Source organism: Apodemus sylvaticus, chromosome 3 (assembly GCF_947179515.1).
Source record: "Apodemus sylvaticus chromosome 3, mApoSyl1.1, whole genome shotgun sequence".
Taxonomy (NCBI): Eukaryota; Metazoa; Chordata; class Mammalia; order Rodentia; family Muridae; genus Apodemus; species Apodemus sylvaticus.
This window is the reverse complement of record NC_067474.1, coordinates 1,558,108-1,574,426: the sequence shown is the minus strand read 5'-3', so window position 1 is coordinate 1,574,426 and position 16,319 is coordinate 1,558,108. Positions and strand designations below refer to the sequence as shown.

The 16,319-nt window shown below is 38.8% G+C and overlaps 1 protein-coding gene across 3 annotated transcripts; it reads left to right on the top strand.

Annotated features, from left to right (window-relative positions):
* Positions 1-451: 451 nt before the first annotated feature.
* Positions 452-7,767, top strand: LOC127680452 (uncharacterized). 3 transcript variants are annotated; one of them, XM_052175903.1, is made up of 2 exons: positions 452-777; positions 5,255-7,767. In XM_052175903.1, exon 2 carries the CDS (start codon positions 5,875-5,877, stop codon positions 6,964-6,966), a length of 1,092 nt encoding a protein of 363 aa, XP_052031863.1. In that variant the 5' UTR covers positions 452-777; positions 5,255-5,874; the 3' UTR covers positions 6,967-7,767. The 3 variants fall into 3 exon arrangements, with proteins under 3 accessions (XP_052031863.1, XP_052031862.1, XP_052031861.1); XM_052175902.1 differs by having other exon boundaries at positions 452-781; XM_052175901.1 differs by having other exon boundaries at positions 452-795.
* Positions 7,768-16,319: the final 8,552 nt, after the last annotated feature.

Here is a 16,319-nt window from a genome sequence, read left to right as displayed (position 1 = left end):
TTTTCCTTAACAACACGTTGTAACTCGAAAAGCTTTGGTGTTGTGTGAATGTCTGAGCATGTAGTCTCTAAAGAGAATGCACAGGAGAGTTTTCTCTCGAAAGAACATGTAAGAATACAATGTCATAAGGAAATACAGTGTTGCAGAGTAAAGACAAATATGTACATAAGGGAAACACTTTACGAGAAAAAATAACGCATCGTACAAAATTAGCTTGTATCTCCTAAACAACACGTGGTAACTCGAAAGGATTTGGTGTGGCGTGTACGTCTATACAGGTAGCCTCAAAAGAGAACCCACAGGAGAATTTTCTTTCGTCAAAATTTTTCCTAAAACCACGTTTTAAGGAAATCCCGCATCTTGCGAAATTATCTTGTTTTTCATAAACTGTGAGGGGCTGCCTATTGTTCCTGCAAACGCCATTACAAGATGGCGCCGAGGAGTTCAGTAAACATCTCATTTTGGCCTTTGTCCCAGCACAAGTCTGCCCGGCAACAGCAAGCAGCCTATCCCAGCTTGACTAGCTTATCTATAGTAGAAACATCCTGTCCTGCCTATATATGCCGCTCCCTTTCCTTCTCCCTCGCCTCTCATCTTCAACTCTCAATTAACCAATCGGTACTCCAATAAAAGTGTGATCAGAGAAGAATCCTCGTGTCGGTGGTCTTCTTCCCTGCTGGTCAGGGGGGCTCGCCACAGCTGGTGCCGAAACCCGGGATGTAGGTCCAGTGGACACGTCTGAGGGGCCCAAGAAGGATTCAGAACTCTACACATGGAGTGAGTAAGTCTCCCCAAGTAAGTAGTATGTGGCTCGACTACCCTGCTGACCCTTTGATGTTTGCTGGATTTTTTTCTCTGTGCAGTCGTGGTGATTCTTCTGTGCTGTTTTTGGCTTCATTGCCATAAACCTGGCGAGGAGTGCCTTTGTTGGATTTAAAAAACGAAAGTAAGACCGCTGTAAATATAGATAAAGCGGCGTTTCTCGCTGTACTGTAAGTCCCTCGTAGATAAGTGGGCAGTGTGGGCAACAACTTGGGGGCTGGACCTGGCACCTGTGACTTTGCAGCCCTTATACAGGGTCTGCTAAAGCAGAGAGGACTGAAGATATCACCGCGCACAGTAGAAACTATAGTGAAGGATATTGATAAGGCAGCGCCGTGGTTCGCTGTTTCGGGCGATTTTAACCTCGACTGCTGGGAAAAGTTAGGAGAAGACCTTGAAAGAGCAAAACAGGAGGATAGAATTGGCCAAGGATCAATTCCTTTATGGAAGCTGGTCCATTCGTGCCTCAAGGACAGTAAGAACATGGAGCTGATTAAGCAGGGGCGCAAAGTTTTGGCTTCGCAACAGGATAGTCTCTTGGAAGCGGAGTCAAAAGGGGAGGAAGACAGGCCTGCAAAATACAACAGAAATAAAAGGGAAAAGAAAAGAAAAATAAAACAAGGGGAAAGTAAAAAGGAACCCCTATATCCAGTTCTGGAAGAGTTTGCAAACTTAGAAATTTCAGATGATTCGGTAGTAGAAGGATTGTCGGAGGAGGACAAGGAGGAGCTTGAAGAAACTGCTGCAGAGTATGAGAGCAATCGTTATGGGCGGTAGCCAATTTTGAACAAAGCCAGAGTAGGCGCGGGACCAGTGGCCCGTATCGCCCTTCCGGTGGTTTATTCGATATAATTTATTTACATTTCAAATGATTTCCCCTTTTCTAGCCCCCTTCTCTTCCCCTGTCCTCCTTTTAAAAGCGGCTTTTTGCTAGCCTGCACGGTTATTTGGGAGAGCAAGAGCTTGCTTTAAGTATAGCCCTCTTAAAGGAGCTCCACGGAGAGCTAGATCACACCTGAGGAATTTATGCAGCCTATTCGAGCTAAATTCTCTAGAAGAAAAAATTTATTCTTTAAAAGTCAGAGACAGTTAAAACGGCCGGACAAAGAAAATCCTGGGCTCTCCCCCCCTCCTACCTCTCTCTACAAGGTCACTGTGTTTTTCTCTACAAGGTCACTGTGTTTTTCTTCCCTTCTCTGGCAGAACTCCCAGAAGAAAAGAAGATAAGAGGTTAACTCTTAAACAAGAGAAAAAGCAGGTTTCTGAAAAGCAGTTTTTTCATGTATAAGACATAGTATTAAAAGTATAATAATAATAATAATAATAACGGTTAAAAGCTAACTTTAAAACTTTCCAGGAAACAGAAGAAAATGGGAGACGTCCTATTTTCTCTCTGAATCCTAATGGAGATATTCTTAGTTCTGGTTAAAATATTTGGATCTTTTTGGGGACATTAAGTTCCATTTCTGTCTGTTGCGTATTTTTGGTGCACCAAAAACTTGTCTATATGTGTGTCAATTTATGTTGTCTATTGTTTGAGTGGCTGAATGATTGTTGTGTTTATGTTATGTGTTAAAAAGAAAACATAAAATGGTAAAAAGGGGGTGTTATTTACTGGCAGTCCTGTCAGTCTGCAATTTACACAGAAGAAGATGATTAAAGGAGCTTCATATTCTTAACTATGAGTTAAACACAGCTTGAGAAAAAAGCTATATTTTTTAAGAGACCAGCAGCCTCAAACTTAATGGTTAATTCTCCTGAAAAAATTTCTACCATGGTGATGGTTGGGTTCAAGGTGTTTTATTCCCCTAAAATTACAGCTAGAAAAATATATATGTACTTGGTTTAAATTAATGAGATTTGTGTAATTGCTTCATCCTTATTTCTAATTGGTCATAAAGGTATAAATGTTTTACATGCCTTGATTATAGAGTATTGACTCATAAGTTATTGGACATGATTCAAAAGAAAATATAATGGTAACAAAAGGTAAGTTTAAAACTGATAATTTAGGGTTAAAGCTATCTTAAGCAACACGTGACATGACAGAAGCCAATAATATTAGGTCTTTAAGGTATTCCTAAATTGACATAATGTTTTATGTGATTCTTATCCTAGAACTCAGACTTATAAAAAATAAGATTTAAAATAATGTCTTTTCAATAAGTTACATTGTCATACAATCAAACATACAAGCTGATAGACAAACTTTGCAATATAAAAATAATGTGTTTGCTATTATTTTAAGGAGAAAAGATTGTTTAAAACTGGGTTTTGCTTTCAAAAATTGTAGTTATGCTTTAATATTACAAGTTCCTTTTGTTATTTGACCTTCATACAGTGGGGTCTAGTTACAGGCTATTCCTTGCAAGATTGATGGGTGTAAGTCTGGCCTTATCTTACAAGCTTCACATAGAGAGTTTTGGCCAAAAGAATATTTTTAACAGATTCATATAGATGTGGTTCAAAATAAAGTTTCAAACTTAGATCTATAAAACATTAATAAGGCTATATAGAAATTATAAAGGCATTAAAATTCGGCCTTAGATTCATACCAAATATTGACACAAGAGGCTAGAGTAGCCCTCAACAGAGTAAAACAAGGCTTACAAGACACAGTGTTGTTTCGCTACAAAGAAAAAGAGAAAATTGCTTTATGCATTTTGTCTACCTTTTTGCAGCCTACAGGCCTGCTATGGCAAGAAGGTCCCTTGTTGTGGGAACATCCTAGAGCCTCACCAGCAAAATCTATTGATCATTACTCTACTGCAATTACAAAATTGACCCTTCTAGAGATACAACAATGCCTACAGTTTTTTGAGAAGAATCTTACATCACTGATTATTTTCTATACTGCCTCTCAGGTGCAGATTTTGTGCAGAACAATTAATGATTGGGTCATATTGCACTGCTGTTTTGATGGATTAATAGATAATCATTATCCCAGATATCCTTTGCTTTCATTTTTTAAGGAACATCCTGTGGTGTTTTCAAAAGTAACTGCACAAGCACCCTTGCCAGGTACCCTAATATATTTACAGATGGATCAAAAATAGGCTGTGGAGCTTATATGATCGAGCGCAATGAGCCCGTTTTGTGCCAATATCAGCCTGGCTCCTCACAGGTGGTTAAATTACAAATTATGTTAAAAGTTTTCAAATAATGCTCCTTTCAAGTTCAAATTTTGGCAGCTACAGCCAATGATTGGGCGATTTTAGTTACCTCCTTTGCTGGACAGATTGACAATCATTATCCAAAGCATCCAATTTTGCAATTTGCCCTGAGTCAGGCTGTAGTATTTCCACGAGTGACAGCCAGAAATTCATTCCTAGATGGAATCATGGTATATACTGATGGATAAAAAAACTGGTATAGGTGCTTATGTAGTTAATTGCAAGGTAGTATCTAAACAATATAATGAAATCTCATCTCAAATTGTGGAATGTTTAGTAGTACTAGAGGTTCTTGAGACCTTCCCAGGACCGCTTAATATTGTGTCTGATTCTTCTTATGTAGTTAATGCAGTTAACCTTCTTGAGACAGCTGGGGTAATAAAGTCCTCCAGTAGAGTTGCTAATATTTTTCAACAAATACAATTTGTGTTAGTGAATAGAAGATTCCCTGTTTATGTTACTCATGTCAGAGCACACTCGGGCCTCCTTGGTCCTATGTCGCTAGGAAATGAATTGGCGGATAAAGCCACCAAGATCGTGTCTATTGCACTGCTTTCCTAGACAGAAGCTGCAAAAGAATTTCATAAGTGCTTTCATATAATGGCTGCAACCTTACGTCACTGTTTTTCATTGATTAGAAAAGAAGCTAGAGAAATAGTTACCCAATGTCAAAATTGTTGTCAATTTTGCCTGTGCCTCACATGGGAATTAACCCACGGGGAATTCGACCACTAATACTTCAATATTTGCATGTTTCTATTGATACATACTCTGGCATTATGTATGCTATACCTCTAACAGGAGAAAAGGCCTCACATGTAATTCAACATTGCCTCGAGGCATAGAGTGCTTGGGGCAAACCCAGACTCCTCAAGACAGACAATGGACCAGCATATACTTTTCAAAAATTTCGACAGTTTTGCAGTCAAATGGATGTGATTCATTTAACTGGCCTCCCATATAATCCCCAAGGGCAAGGTATTGTGAAACGCGCCCACCACACTCTTAAATCTTACTTAATTAAACAAAAAGGGGGAATAGCTGAACATGCTACCCCACGAGAAAGAATATCTCTAGCTCTCTTTACACTTAATTTCTTAAATCTTAAAGAGTCCAATACAACTGCCGCCGACAGGCACGTAAATTCAGTTCTATCTCCTTGCATGCACGTCATGTGGAAGGATGTGCTGGACAATAACTGGTATGGACCGGATCCTGTGATTCAGAGATCCAGGGGAGCTGTTTGTGTTTTTCCACAGGACCGAGCTGATCCGATCTGGGTTCCAGAGAGGCTGACTCGCCGAGTTGAAAGCCCAAGAGAGGAGGATTCGAATCCCAGTGACAAAGATGTGGAGAAGAATAATGATGCTGTGGTGGCTGACTCCCCTGACGATCGCCAGTGAAAGTTATTTTTGGTCTTTTTCTCGCACGTGGCCAATACCAGTGCCTGTGCATAATGAATCCAATGTTTTTTCTCAATTTTACTCCACCCGATGCCATTATGGGGTACCTTGTAAATCTAAAGATCAGTCTGAATTGAAGGTGCAAAGTTTTAATCAGACTCGGGTTCCATTGGCAGGAACACTTTGTTTTTCCAATTCTTTTCAGTCACAATGTATTCAAATTCAGAACCAAACGCTGGCAGGTTTTGATGATCCACTTAGATATCTACGACCAGGTCTTCCGGTCGAGATGCTGACTGAGGCATTAATTAAAGTCAGCGCAGGCCAACAGTCAGGCTCGGGCGATGGTAGTAATGGCTTGGACACAGTTAATACTCATACCTTTTGGATGAACATGACATTATTGATACCCATGATCTCTAAGGACAATAGTAGCAGGATATACAACGGGTCTAAGCCTACTTATCTTTGTCCAAATGTCCTTCCTGACTACCCACCTGAGTTTTTTACACTGCAGGGGACAATTTGATAGAGTGTTTCCCATTTCACCTGGTTTCTGGTTTACAATTGATCTAGACAGATACAAGTATCGTAACAATTCCACAAAGAAAGGATGGCCTTTATCAACCTGGACCCTTATTAACTCTAAGGGTGCAGTCTGTGATCTATCGCCTATAGTCAATTTGGAAAATAGTAAGGTAGATCTGTTCAATGTTTCTGGAGTCCTAAACTCCACTACTAATAGGCTTGTAGTTAATAGTCTTCATAAGCAACATAATATGACATTCTCTAGAGGTCGCATGTGTGTAGATCCTCCATTTTTGTTTTTGCTGTTTAATTATTCCTCTCCAGTAGTGGATTGCAAGAACCAAAGTTGTTACATCAGTCAGTGCTGGGGCAACAGAAAATATGACTCAGCTTTAGTAATGCGCATGCCTACCCTAGTACCTATCCCCGTTAGGGTCGATCCAAGTGAATTTCCTTTGGTTACCTTGTTTAGACAGAAAAGAGATTTTGGCATCACTGCCGCAATAGTCACTGCAATTGCGGTTTCTGCAGCTGCAGCGGTCACTGCAGGAGTTGCCATGGCTAATCAGGTACAAACAGTTACTCAAATTAATGAAATAGTACAGAAGACTTCTACTGCTCTTTCCTCACAAGAGAAAATGAATGCTCATTTTGCATCAGGAATCTTAATGCTCAATAAGAGAATAGACCTCTTAGAGGTAGCCTTACAAGATTTATTTGATGTCATCTCTACAAGCTGTGTAGACAGAACTCCCCACATCTGTGTAACACCCTACTCTGCGACCCTCAATGAATCTAAGCAGTTGTCTAATATTCTGAGTGGAAATTGGTCCAGAGAATTTGAGCAATTACAAGCTAATTTCAGTTATCACATTCATGTGCTTAACAGCACCAAGGTAGAATTGGTCACTATAGGACAATTTTCAGATTGGATGGTAAAAACCTTTTCCTATTTTAAAGAGTGGATAGGAGTTGGCATGTTTGGCGCGTTTTGTCTGGCAGGACTATTTCTAACTCTATTCCTTTTCTGCAAAATGTGAGCAGCTCGGAACAGGGAAAAGGTTGTCATTGCTCGAGCCTTGACAGCTCTGGAAGCCGGCCAATCTCCTCAAGCCTGGATCAGCCTCTACAAAGATCTCTGAGGCTTTATTACTCAGGCATTTGCAGCCCTGGAATTATGCTCAAGCATTTAGACAGCTGACCGGACAGCTCTTGCACGCCCGGAACTCAGGTTCATTACACTGGGCAGAGTGTCCAATTCAGCACCCAAGGAGGGTTGTTGAACAAGGTATCGCACAGAGGGCCACTATCCCTCTGAGAGACATGTCGTTCCGCATAAGGGTTGCCTGCCCAAGTTTCCCTTTCCCAGAAAAACGGCAGAGGACAGGTCGAGAGTATCTCGGGTTCCAGAATAGGCCTAGGGATTACTCCCGTACATGGTCTGAAAAAAGGCTGGGAGGTACGACCACTGTCTCTACCCTCTCATTTGGGAGAACTATTTGCTGCATAATAAAACAAAAGGAGGGAGATGTGAGGGGCTGCCTATTGTTCCTGCAAACGCCATTACAAGATGGCGCCGAGGAGTGCAGTAAACATCTCATTTTGGCCTTTGTCCCAGCACAAGTCTGCCCGGCAACAGCAAGCAGCCTATCCCAGCTTGACTAGCTTATCTATAGTAGAAACATCCTGTCCTGCCTATATATGCCGCTCCCTTTCCTTCTCCCTTGCCTCTCATCTTCAACTCTCCATTAATCCATCGGTACTCCAATAAAAGTGTGATAAGAGAAGAATCCTCGTGTCGGTGGTCTTCTTCCCTGCCGGTCAGGGGGGCTCGCCACAATAAACAACACGTTGTAACTCGAAAAGCTTTGGTGTTGCCTGTATGTCTAAGTGTGTGGCCTCAAAAGGGAACGCACAGGATAGTTTTCTCTCAAAGAATATGCATGAATTCTACCTTATAAGGAAATACAATGTTGCAGAATAAAGACAAATATGTACGTATGGGAAACACTTTACGAAAAGAATTAATGCAACGTAAAAAATTAACTTGTATCTCCTAAACAACACGTTGTAACTCGAAAAGATTTGGTATGGCATGTACGTCTAAACGTGTAGCCTCAAAAGAGAACCCACAGGAGAATTTTCTTTCGTCAAAATTTTTCAGAAAACCACGTTTTAAGGAAATCCCGCATCGTGCGAAATCATCTTGTTTTTCCTAAACAACATGTTGTAACTCGAAAACCTTTGGTGTTGCGTGTATGTGTAAGCATGGAGCCTCAAAAGAGAAGGCACAGGAGAGTTTTCTCTCAAAAGAATAGGTAAGTATACCATGTTATAAGGAAATACAATTTTGCAGAGTAAAGACAAATAAGTACATATTGGAAACACTTTACGAGAAGAAATAACGCATCGTACAAATTTAGCTTGTATCTCCTAAACAACACGTTGTAACTCGAAAAGATTTGGTGTGACGTGTACGTCTAAACGTGTAGCCTCAAAAGAGAACCCACAGGAGAATTTTCTTTCATCAAAATTTGTCAGAAACCACGTTTTAAAGAAATCTCGCATCGTGCAAAATTATCTTGTTTTTCCTAAACAACTGGTTGTAACTGGAAAATCTTTGGTGTTGCATGTATGTCTAAGCTTGTAGCCTCAAAAGAGAACTCACAGGAGAGTTTTCTCTCGAAAGAATATGTAAGAATACCACGTTATAAGGAAATACAGTGTTGCAGAGTAAAGACAAATACGTACGTATTGGAAACACTTTAAGAGAAGAAATAACGCATCGTACAAAATTAGCTTGTATCTCCTAAACAACACGTTGTAACTCGAAAAGATTTGGTATGGCCTATATGTCTAAACGTGTAGCCTCAAAAGAGAAGCCACAGGAGAATTTTCTTTCGTCAAAATTGGTCAGTAAACCACATTTTAAGGAAATCCCGCATCATGCGAAATTATCTTGTTTTTCCGAAACAACCGGTCGTAACTCGAAAAGCTTTGGTGTTGCGAGTATGTCTAAGCATGTAGCCTCAAAAGAGAAGGCATAGGAAGAGAGTTTTCCCTTAAAGAAAATGTAAGAATACCACGTTATAAGGAAATACAGTGTTGCAGAGTAAAGACAAATACATACGTATTGGAAACACTTTACGAGAAGAATTAAAGCATCGTACAAAATTAGCTTGTATCTCCTAAACAACACCTTGTAACTCGATAAGATTTAGTGTGGCTCATACCCCTACACGTGTAGCCTCAAAAGAGAACCCACAGGAGAATTTTCTTTCGTCAAAATTTTTCAGAAAACCACGTTTTATGGAAATCTCGCATCGTGCGAAATTATCTTGTTTTTACTAAACAACACGTTGTTACTCGAAAGTCGTTGTCGTTGCGTGTATGTCTAAGCATGTAGCCTCAAAAGAGCACGCACAGGAGAGTTTTCCCTCAAAGAATATGTAAGAATACCACGTTATAAGGAAATACAGTGTTGCAGACTAAATACAAATAAGTACGTATTGGAAACAATTTATGAGAAGAAATAACGCATCGTACAAAATTAGCTTGTATCTCCTAAACAACACGTTGTAACTCGAAAAGATTTGGTGTGACGTGTACGTCTACATGTGTAGCCTCAAAAGAGAACCCACAGGAGAATTTTCTTTCATCAAAATTTGTCAGAAACCACGTTTTAAAGAAATCTCGCATCGTGCAAAATTATCTTGTTTTTCCTAAACAATAGGTTGTAACTGGAAAAGCTTTGGTGTTGCCTGTATGTCTAAGCTTGTAGCCTCAAAAGAGAACTCACAGGAGAGTTTTCTCTCGAAAGAATATGTAAGAATACCACGTTATAAGGAAATACAGTGTTGCAGAGTAAAGGCAAATATGTACTTATTGGAAACACTTTAAGAGAAGAAATAACGCATCGTACAACATTAGCTTGTATCTCCTAAATAACACGTTGTAACTCAAAAAGATTTGGTATGGCTCTTACCTCTACACGTGTAGCCTCGAAAAAGAACCCACAGGGGAACTTTCTTTCGTCAAAATTTTTCAGAAAACCACGTTTTATGGAAATCTGGCATCGTGGGAAATTATCTTGTTTTCCCTAAACAACACATTGTAACTCAAAAAGCTTTGGCGTTGCGTGTTTGTGTAAGCATGGAGCCTCAAAAGAGAAGGCACAGGAGAGTTTTCTCTCGAAAGAATATGTAAGACTACCACGTTATAAGGAAATACAATTTTGCAGAGTAAAGACAAATAAGTACATATTGGAAACACTTTACGAGAAGAAATAACTCATCGTACAAAATTAGCTTGTATCTCCTAAACAACACGTTTTAACTCGAAAAGATTTGCTGTGACGTGTACGTCTAAACGTGTAGCCTCAAAAGAGAACCCACAGGAGAATTTTCTTTCGTCAAAATTTGTCAGAAACCACGTTTTAAGGGAATCTCGCATCGTGCGAAATTATCTTGTTTTTCCTAAAGAACACGTTGTAACTCGAAAAGCTTTGGTGTTGCGTGTATGTCTAAGCGTGTAACCTCAAAAGAGAACTCAAAGGAGAGTTTTCTCTCGAAAGAATATGTAAGAATACCACGTTATAAGGAAATACAGTGTTGCAGAGTAAAGACAAATATGTACGTATTGGAAACACTTTAAGAGAAGAAATAATGCATTGTACAACATTAGCTTGTATCTCCTAAACAACACGTTGTAGCTCGAAAAGATTTGGTGTGGCTCATACCTCCACACGTGCAGCCTCAAAAGAGAACCCACAAGAGAACTTTCTTTCGTCAAAATTTTTCAGAAAACCACGTTTTATGGAAATCTGGCATCGTGCGAAATAATCTTGTTTTTCCTAAACAACACATTGTAACTCAAAAAGCTTTGGCGTTGTGTGTTTGTGTAAGCATGGAGCCTCAAAAGGGAAGGCACAGGATAGTTTTCTCTCGAAAGAATATGTAAGAATACCACGTTAAAAGGAAATACAATTTTGCAGAGTAAAGACACATAAGTACATATTGGAAACACTTTACGAGAAGAAATAACACATCGTACAAAATTAGCTTGTATCTCCTAAACAACAACTTGTAACTCAAAAAGATTTGGTGTGAAGTGTACGTCTAAACGTGCAGCCTCAAAAGAGAACCCACAGGAGAATTTTCCTTCATCCAATTTGTCAGAAACCACGTTTTAATGAAATCTCGCACCGTGCGAAATTATCTTGTTTTTCCTAAACAACACGTTGTAACTCGAAAAGCTTTGGTGTTGCGTGTATGTCTAAGCGTGTCACCTCAAAAGAGAACGCACAGGAGAGTTTTCTCTCGAACGAATATATAAGAATACCACGTTATAAGGAAATACAGTGTTGCAGAGTAAAGACAAATACGTACATATTGGATACACTTTACGAGAAGAAATAACGCATCGTACAAAATTAGCTTGTATCTCCTAAACAACACGTTGCAACTCGAAAAGATTTGGTGTGGCCCATACCTCTACACGTGTAGCCTCAAAAGAGAACCCACAGGAGAACTTTCTTTCGTCAAAATATGTCAGAAAACCATGTTTTATGGACATCTCGCATCCTGCGAAATTATCTTGTTTTTCCTAAACAACAAGTTGTAACTCGAAAAGCTTTGGGGTTGCATGTATGTCTAAGCATGTAGCCTCAAAAGAGAACGCACAGGAGAGTTTTCCCTCGAAAGAATATGTAAGAATACCACGTTTTAAGGAAATACAGTGTTGCAGAGTAAAGACAAATACGTACGTATTGGAAAAACTTTATGAGAAGAAATAACGCATCGTACAAAATTTGCTTGTATCTCCTAAACAACACGTTGTAACTAGAAAAGATTTGGTGTGGCTCGTACGTCTACATGTGTTGACTCAAAAGAACACCAACAGGGGAACTTTCTTTCGTCAAAATTTGTCAGAAAACCACGTTTTAAGGTAATCCCGCATCGTGCAAAATTATCTTGTTTTTCCTAAACAACACGTTGTAACTCGAAAAGCTTTGGTGTTGCGTGTATGTCTAAAGGTGTGGCCTCAAAAGAGAACGCACAGGAGAGTTTTCTCTCGAAAGAATCTGTAAGAATACCACGTTATAAGGAAATACAATTTTGCAGAGTAAAGACAAATAAGTACATATTGGAAACACTTTAGTAAAAGAAATACTGCTTCATACAAAATTAGCTTGTATCTCCTAAACAACACGTTGTAACTCGAAAAGATCTGCTGTGACATGTACGTCTAAACCTGTAGCCTCAAAAGAGAACACACAGGAGAATTTTCTTTCATGAAAATTTGTCAGAAACCACGTTTTAAGGAAATCTTGCATCGTGCGTAATTATCTTGTTTTTCCTAAACAACATGTTGTATCTCGAAAAGCTTTGCTGTTACGTGTATGTCTAAGCGTGTAGCCTCACAAGAGAACGCACAGGAGAGTTTTCTCTCGAAAGAATATGTAAGAATACCACGTTATGAGGAAATACAGTGTTGCAGAGTAAAGACAAATACGTACGTATTGGAAACACTTTAAGAGAAGAAATAATGCATCGTAAAAAAATAGCTTGTATCTTCTAAACAACACGTTGTAACTCGAAAAGATTTGTTTTGGCTCCTACGACTACACGTGTAGCCTCAAAAGAGAATGCACAGGAGAACTTTCTTTGGTCAAAATTTTTCAGAAAACCACGTTTTATGGAAATCTCGCATCGTGCGAAATTATCTTCTTTTTCCTAAACAAAACGTTGTAACTCGAAAAGCTTTGGCGTTGCGTGTATGCGTAAGCATGTAGCCTCAAAAGAGAACACACAGGAGAGTTTTCCCTCGAAAGAATATGTAAGAATACCACGTATTAGGGAAATACAATGTTGCAGAGTAAAGAGAAATAAGTACGTATTGGAAACACTTTACGAGAAGAAATAACGCATCATAAAAAATTAGCTTGTATCTCCTAAACAACACGTGGTAACTCGAAAGGATTTGGTGTGGCGTGTACGTCTAAACGTGTAGCCTCAAAAGAGAACCCACAGGATAATTTTCTTTCGTCAAAATTTGTGAGAAAACCACATTTTAAGGAAATCACGCATCGTGCGAAATAATCTTGATTTTCATAAACAACACGTTGTAACTCGAAAAGCTTTGGTGATGCCTGTATGTCTAAGTGTGTAGCCTCAAAAGGGAACGCACAGGATAGTTTTCTCTCGAAAGAATATGTAAGAATACCAAGTTATAAGGAAATACAGTGTTGCAGAGTAAAGAAAAATATGTACGTATTGGAAAACTTTACGAGAAGAAATAACGCATCGTACAAAATTAGCTTGTATCTCCTAAACAACACGTTGTAACTCGAAAAGATTTGGTGCGGCGTGTATGTCTAAATGTGTAGCTTCAAAAGAGAATCCACAGGAGAATTTTCTTTCGCTAAAATTTTTCAGAAAACCACGTTTTAAGGAAATCCCGCATCGTGCGAAATCATCTTCTTTTTCCTAAACAACAAGCTGTAACTCGAAAAGCTTTGGTGTTGCGCGTATGTCTAAGCGTGGAGCCTTAGACATAGGAGAAGGCACAGGAGAGTTTTCTCTTGAAAGAATATGTAAGAATACCACGTTATAAGGAAACAAAATTTTGATGAGTAAAGACAAATAAGTACATATTGGAAACACTTTACGAGAAGAAATAACGCATCTTACAAAATTAGCTTGTATCTCCTAAACAACACGTTGTTACTCGAAAACATTTGGTGTGACGTGTATGTCTAAACGTGTACCCTCAAAAGAGAACCCACAGGAGAGTTTTCTTTCATCAAAATTTGTCAGAAACCACGTTTTAAGGAAATCTCGCATCGTGCGAAATTATCTTGTTTTTCCTAAACAACACGTTGTAACTCGAAAAGCTTTGGTGTTGCATGTATGTCTAAGCGTGTAGCCTCAACAGAGAACGCAAAGGAGAGTTTTCTCTCGAAAGAATATGCAAGAATATCACGTTATAAGGAAATACAGTGTTGCAGAGTAAAGATAAACACGTACGTATTGGAAACACTTTACTAGAAGAATTAACGCATAGTAAAAAATTAACATGTATCTCCTAAACAAAACGTTGTAACTCAAAAAGATCTGGTGTGGCGTGTATGTCTAAACGTGTAGCCTCAAAAGAGAACCCACAGGAGAATTTTTTCTTCAAAATTTTTGAGAAAACCACGTTTTAAGGAAATCCTGCATCGTGCGAAATCATCTTCTTTTTCCTAAACAAAATGTTGTAACTCGAAAAGCTTTAGTGTTGCGTGTATGTCTAAACGTGGAGTCTCAAAAGAGAAGGCACAGGAGAGTTTTCTCTCGAACGAATATGTAAGAACACCACGCTATTAGGAAATACAATTTTGCAGAGTAAAGACAAATACGTACATATTGGGAACACTTTACGAGAAGAAATAATGCATTATTAAAAATTAGCTTTTATCTCCTAAACAACACGTTGTAACTCGAAAAGATTTGGTTTGGCATGTAAGTCTAAACGTGTAGCCTCAAAAGAGAACCAACAGGAGAATTTTCTTTTGTCAAAATTTGTCAGAAAACCACGTTTTAAGGAAATCCCGCATCGTGCGAAATTATTTGTTTTTCCTAAACAACACGTTGTAACTCGAAAAGCTTTGGTGTTGCGTGTATGTCTAAGCGTGTAGCCTCAAAAGAGAATTCACAGGAGAGTTTTCTCTCGGAAGAACATGTAAGAATACCACGTTATAAGGAAATACAGTGTTGCAGAGTAAAGACAAAAACGTACATATTGGAAACACTTTACGAGAAGAAATAACGCATCATAAATTATTAACTTGTATCTCCTAAACAACAAGTGGTAACTCGAAAAGATTTGGTTTGGCTTGTACGTCTAAAAGTGTAGCCTCAAAGACAACGAACAGGAGAATTTTCTTTCGTCAAAATTTGTGAGAAAACCACGTTTTAAGGAAATCCTGCATCCTGCAAAATTATCTTGTTTTTCCTAAACAACACGTTGTAATTCAAAAAAGCTTTGGTGTTGCGTGTATATCTAAGCTTGTAGCCTCAAAAGAGAACGCACAGTAGAGTATTCTCTCGAAACAATATGTGAGAATACCACGTTATAAGGAAATACAGTGTTGCAGACTAAAGACAAATACATAAGTATTGGAAAAAACTTTACGAAAAGATATAATGCATCATACAAAATTAGCTTGTATCTCCTAAACAACACGTTGTAACTCGAAAGGATTTGGTGTGGCATGTACGGCTAAACGTGTAGCCTCAAAAGAGAAACCACAGGAGGATTTTCCTTCGTCAAAATTTGTCAGAAACCCACGTTTTATGGAAATCCCGCATCGTGCGAAATTATCTTGTTTCTCCTAAACAACACGTTGTAATTCGAAAAGCTTTGGTGTTGCATGTATGTCTAAGCGTGTGGCCTCAAAAGAGAATTCACGGGAGAGTTTCTGTCGAAAGAATATGTAAGAATACCACGTTATAAGGAAATACAGTGTTGCAGCATAAAGACAAATACGTACGTATTGGAAACACTTTATGAGAAGAAATAACGCATCGTACAAAATTAGCTTGTATCTCCTAACCAACACGTTGTAACTCGAAAAGATTTCGTGTGGCGTGTACGTCTAAACGTGTAGCCTCAACAGAGAACCCACAAGAGAATTTTCTTTCGTCAAAATTTGTTAGAAAACCATGTTCTAAGGAAATACCTCATCGTGCGAAATTACCTTGTTTTTCCTAAATTACACGTTGTAACTCGAAAAGCTTTGGTGTTGCGTGTATGTCTAAGTGTGTAGCCTCAAAAGAGGACACAGGAGAGTTTTCTCTCGAAAGAATATGTAGGAATACCACGTTATAAGGAAATACAGTGTTGCAGAGTAAAGATAAATAGGTAGTAATTGTAAATACTTTACGAGAAGAAATGACGCATGGTACAAAATTAGCTTGTATCTCCTAAACAACACGTTGTAATTCGAAAATATTTGGTGTGGCGTGTGCGTCTAAACGTGTAGCCTCAAAAGAGAACCCACAGGAGAATTTTCTTTCTTCAAAATTTGTCAGAAAACCACGTTTTAAGGAAATCCCTCATCCTGCGAACTTATCTTGTTTTTCCTAAACAACACGTTGTAACTCGAAAAGCTTTGGTGTTCATGTATGTCTAAGCATGTAGCCTCAAAAGGGAATGCATAGGAGAGTTTTCTCTCGATAGAATATATAAGAATACCACGTTATAAGGAAATACAGTGTTGCAAAATAAAGACAAATACGTACGTATTGGAAACACTTTACGAGAAGAAATAATGCATCGTACAAAATTAGCTTGTTTCTCCTAAAGAACACGTTGTAACTCGAAAATATTTGGCGTGGTGTGTACGTCTAAA

Coding starts and splice junctions, on each gene's coding strand:
- LOC127680452 (XM_052175903.1), top strand. CDS start 5,875: ATGTCCTTCCTGACTACCCACCTGAGTTTTTTACACTGCAGGGGACAA.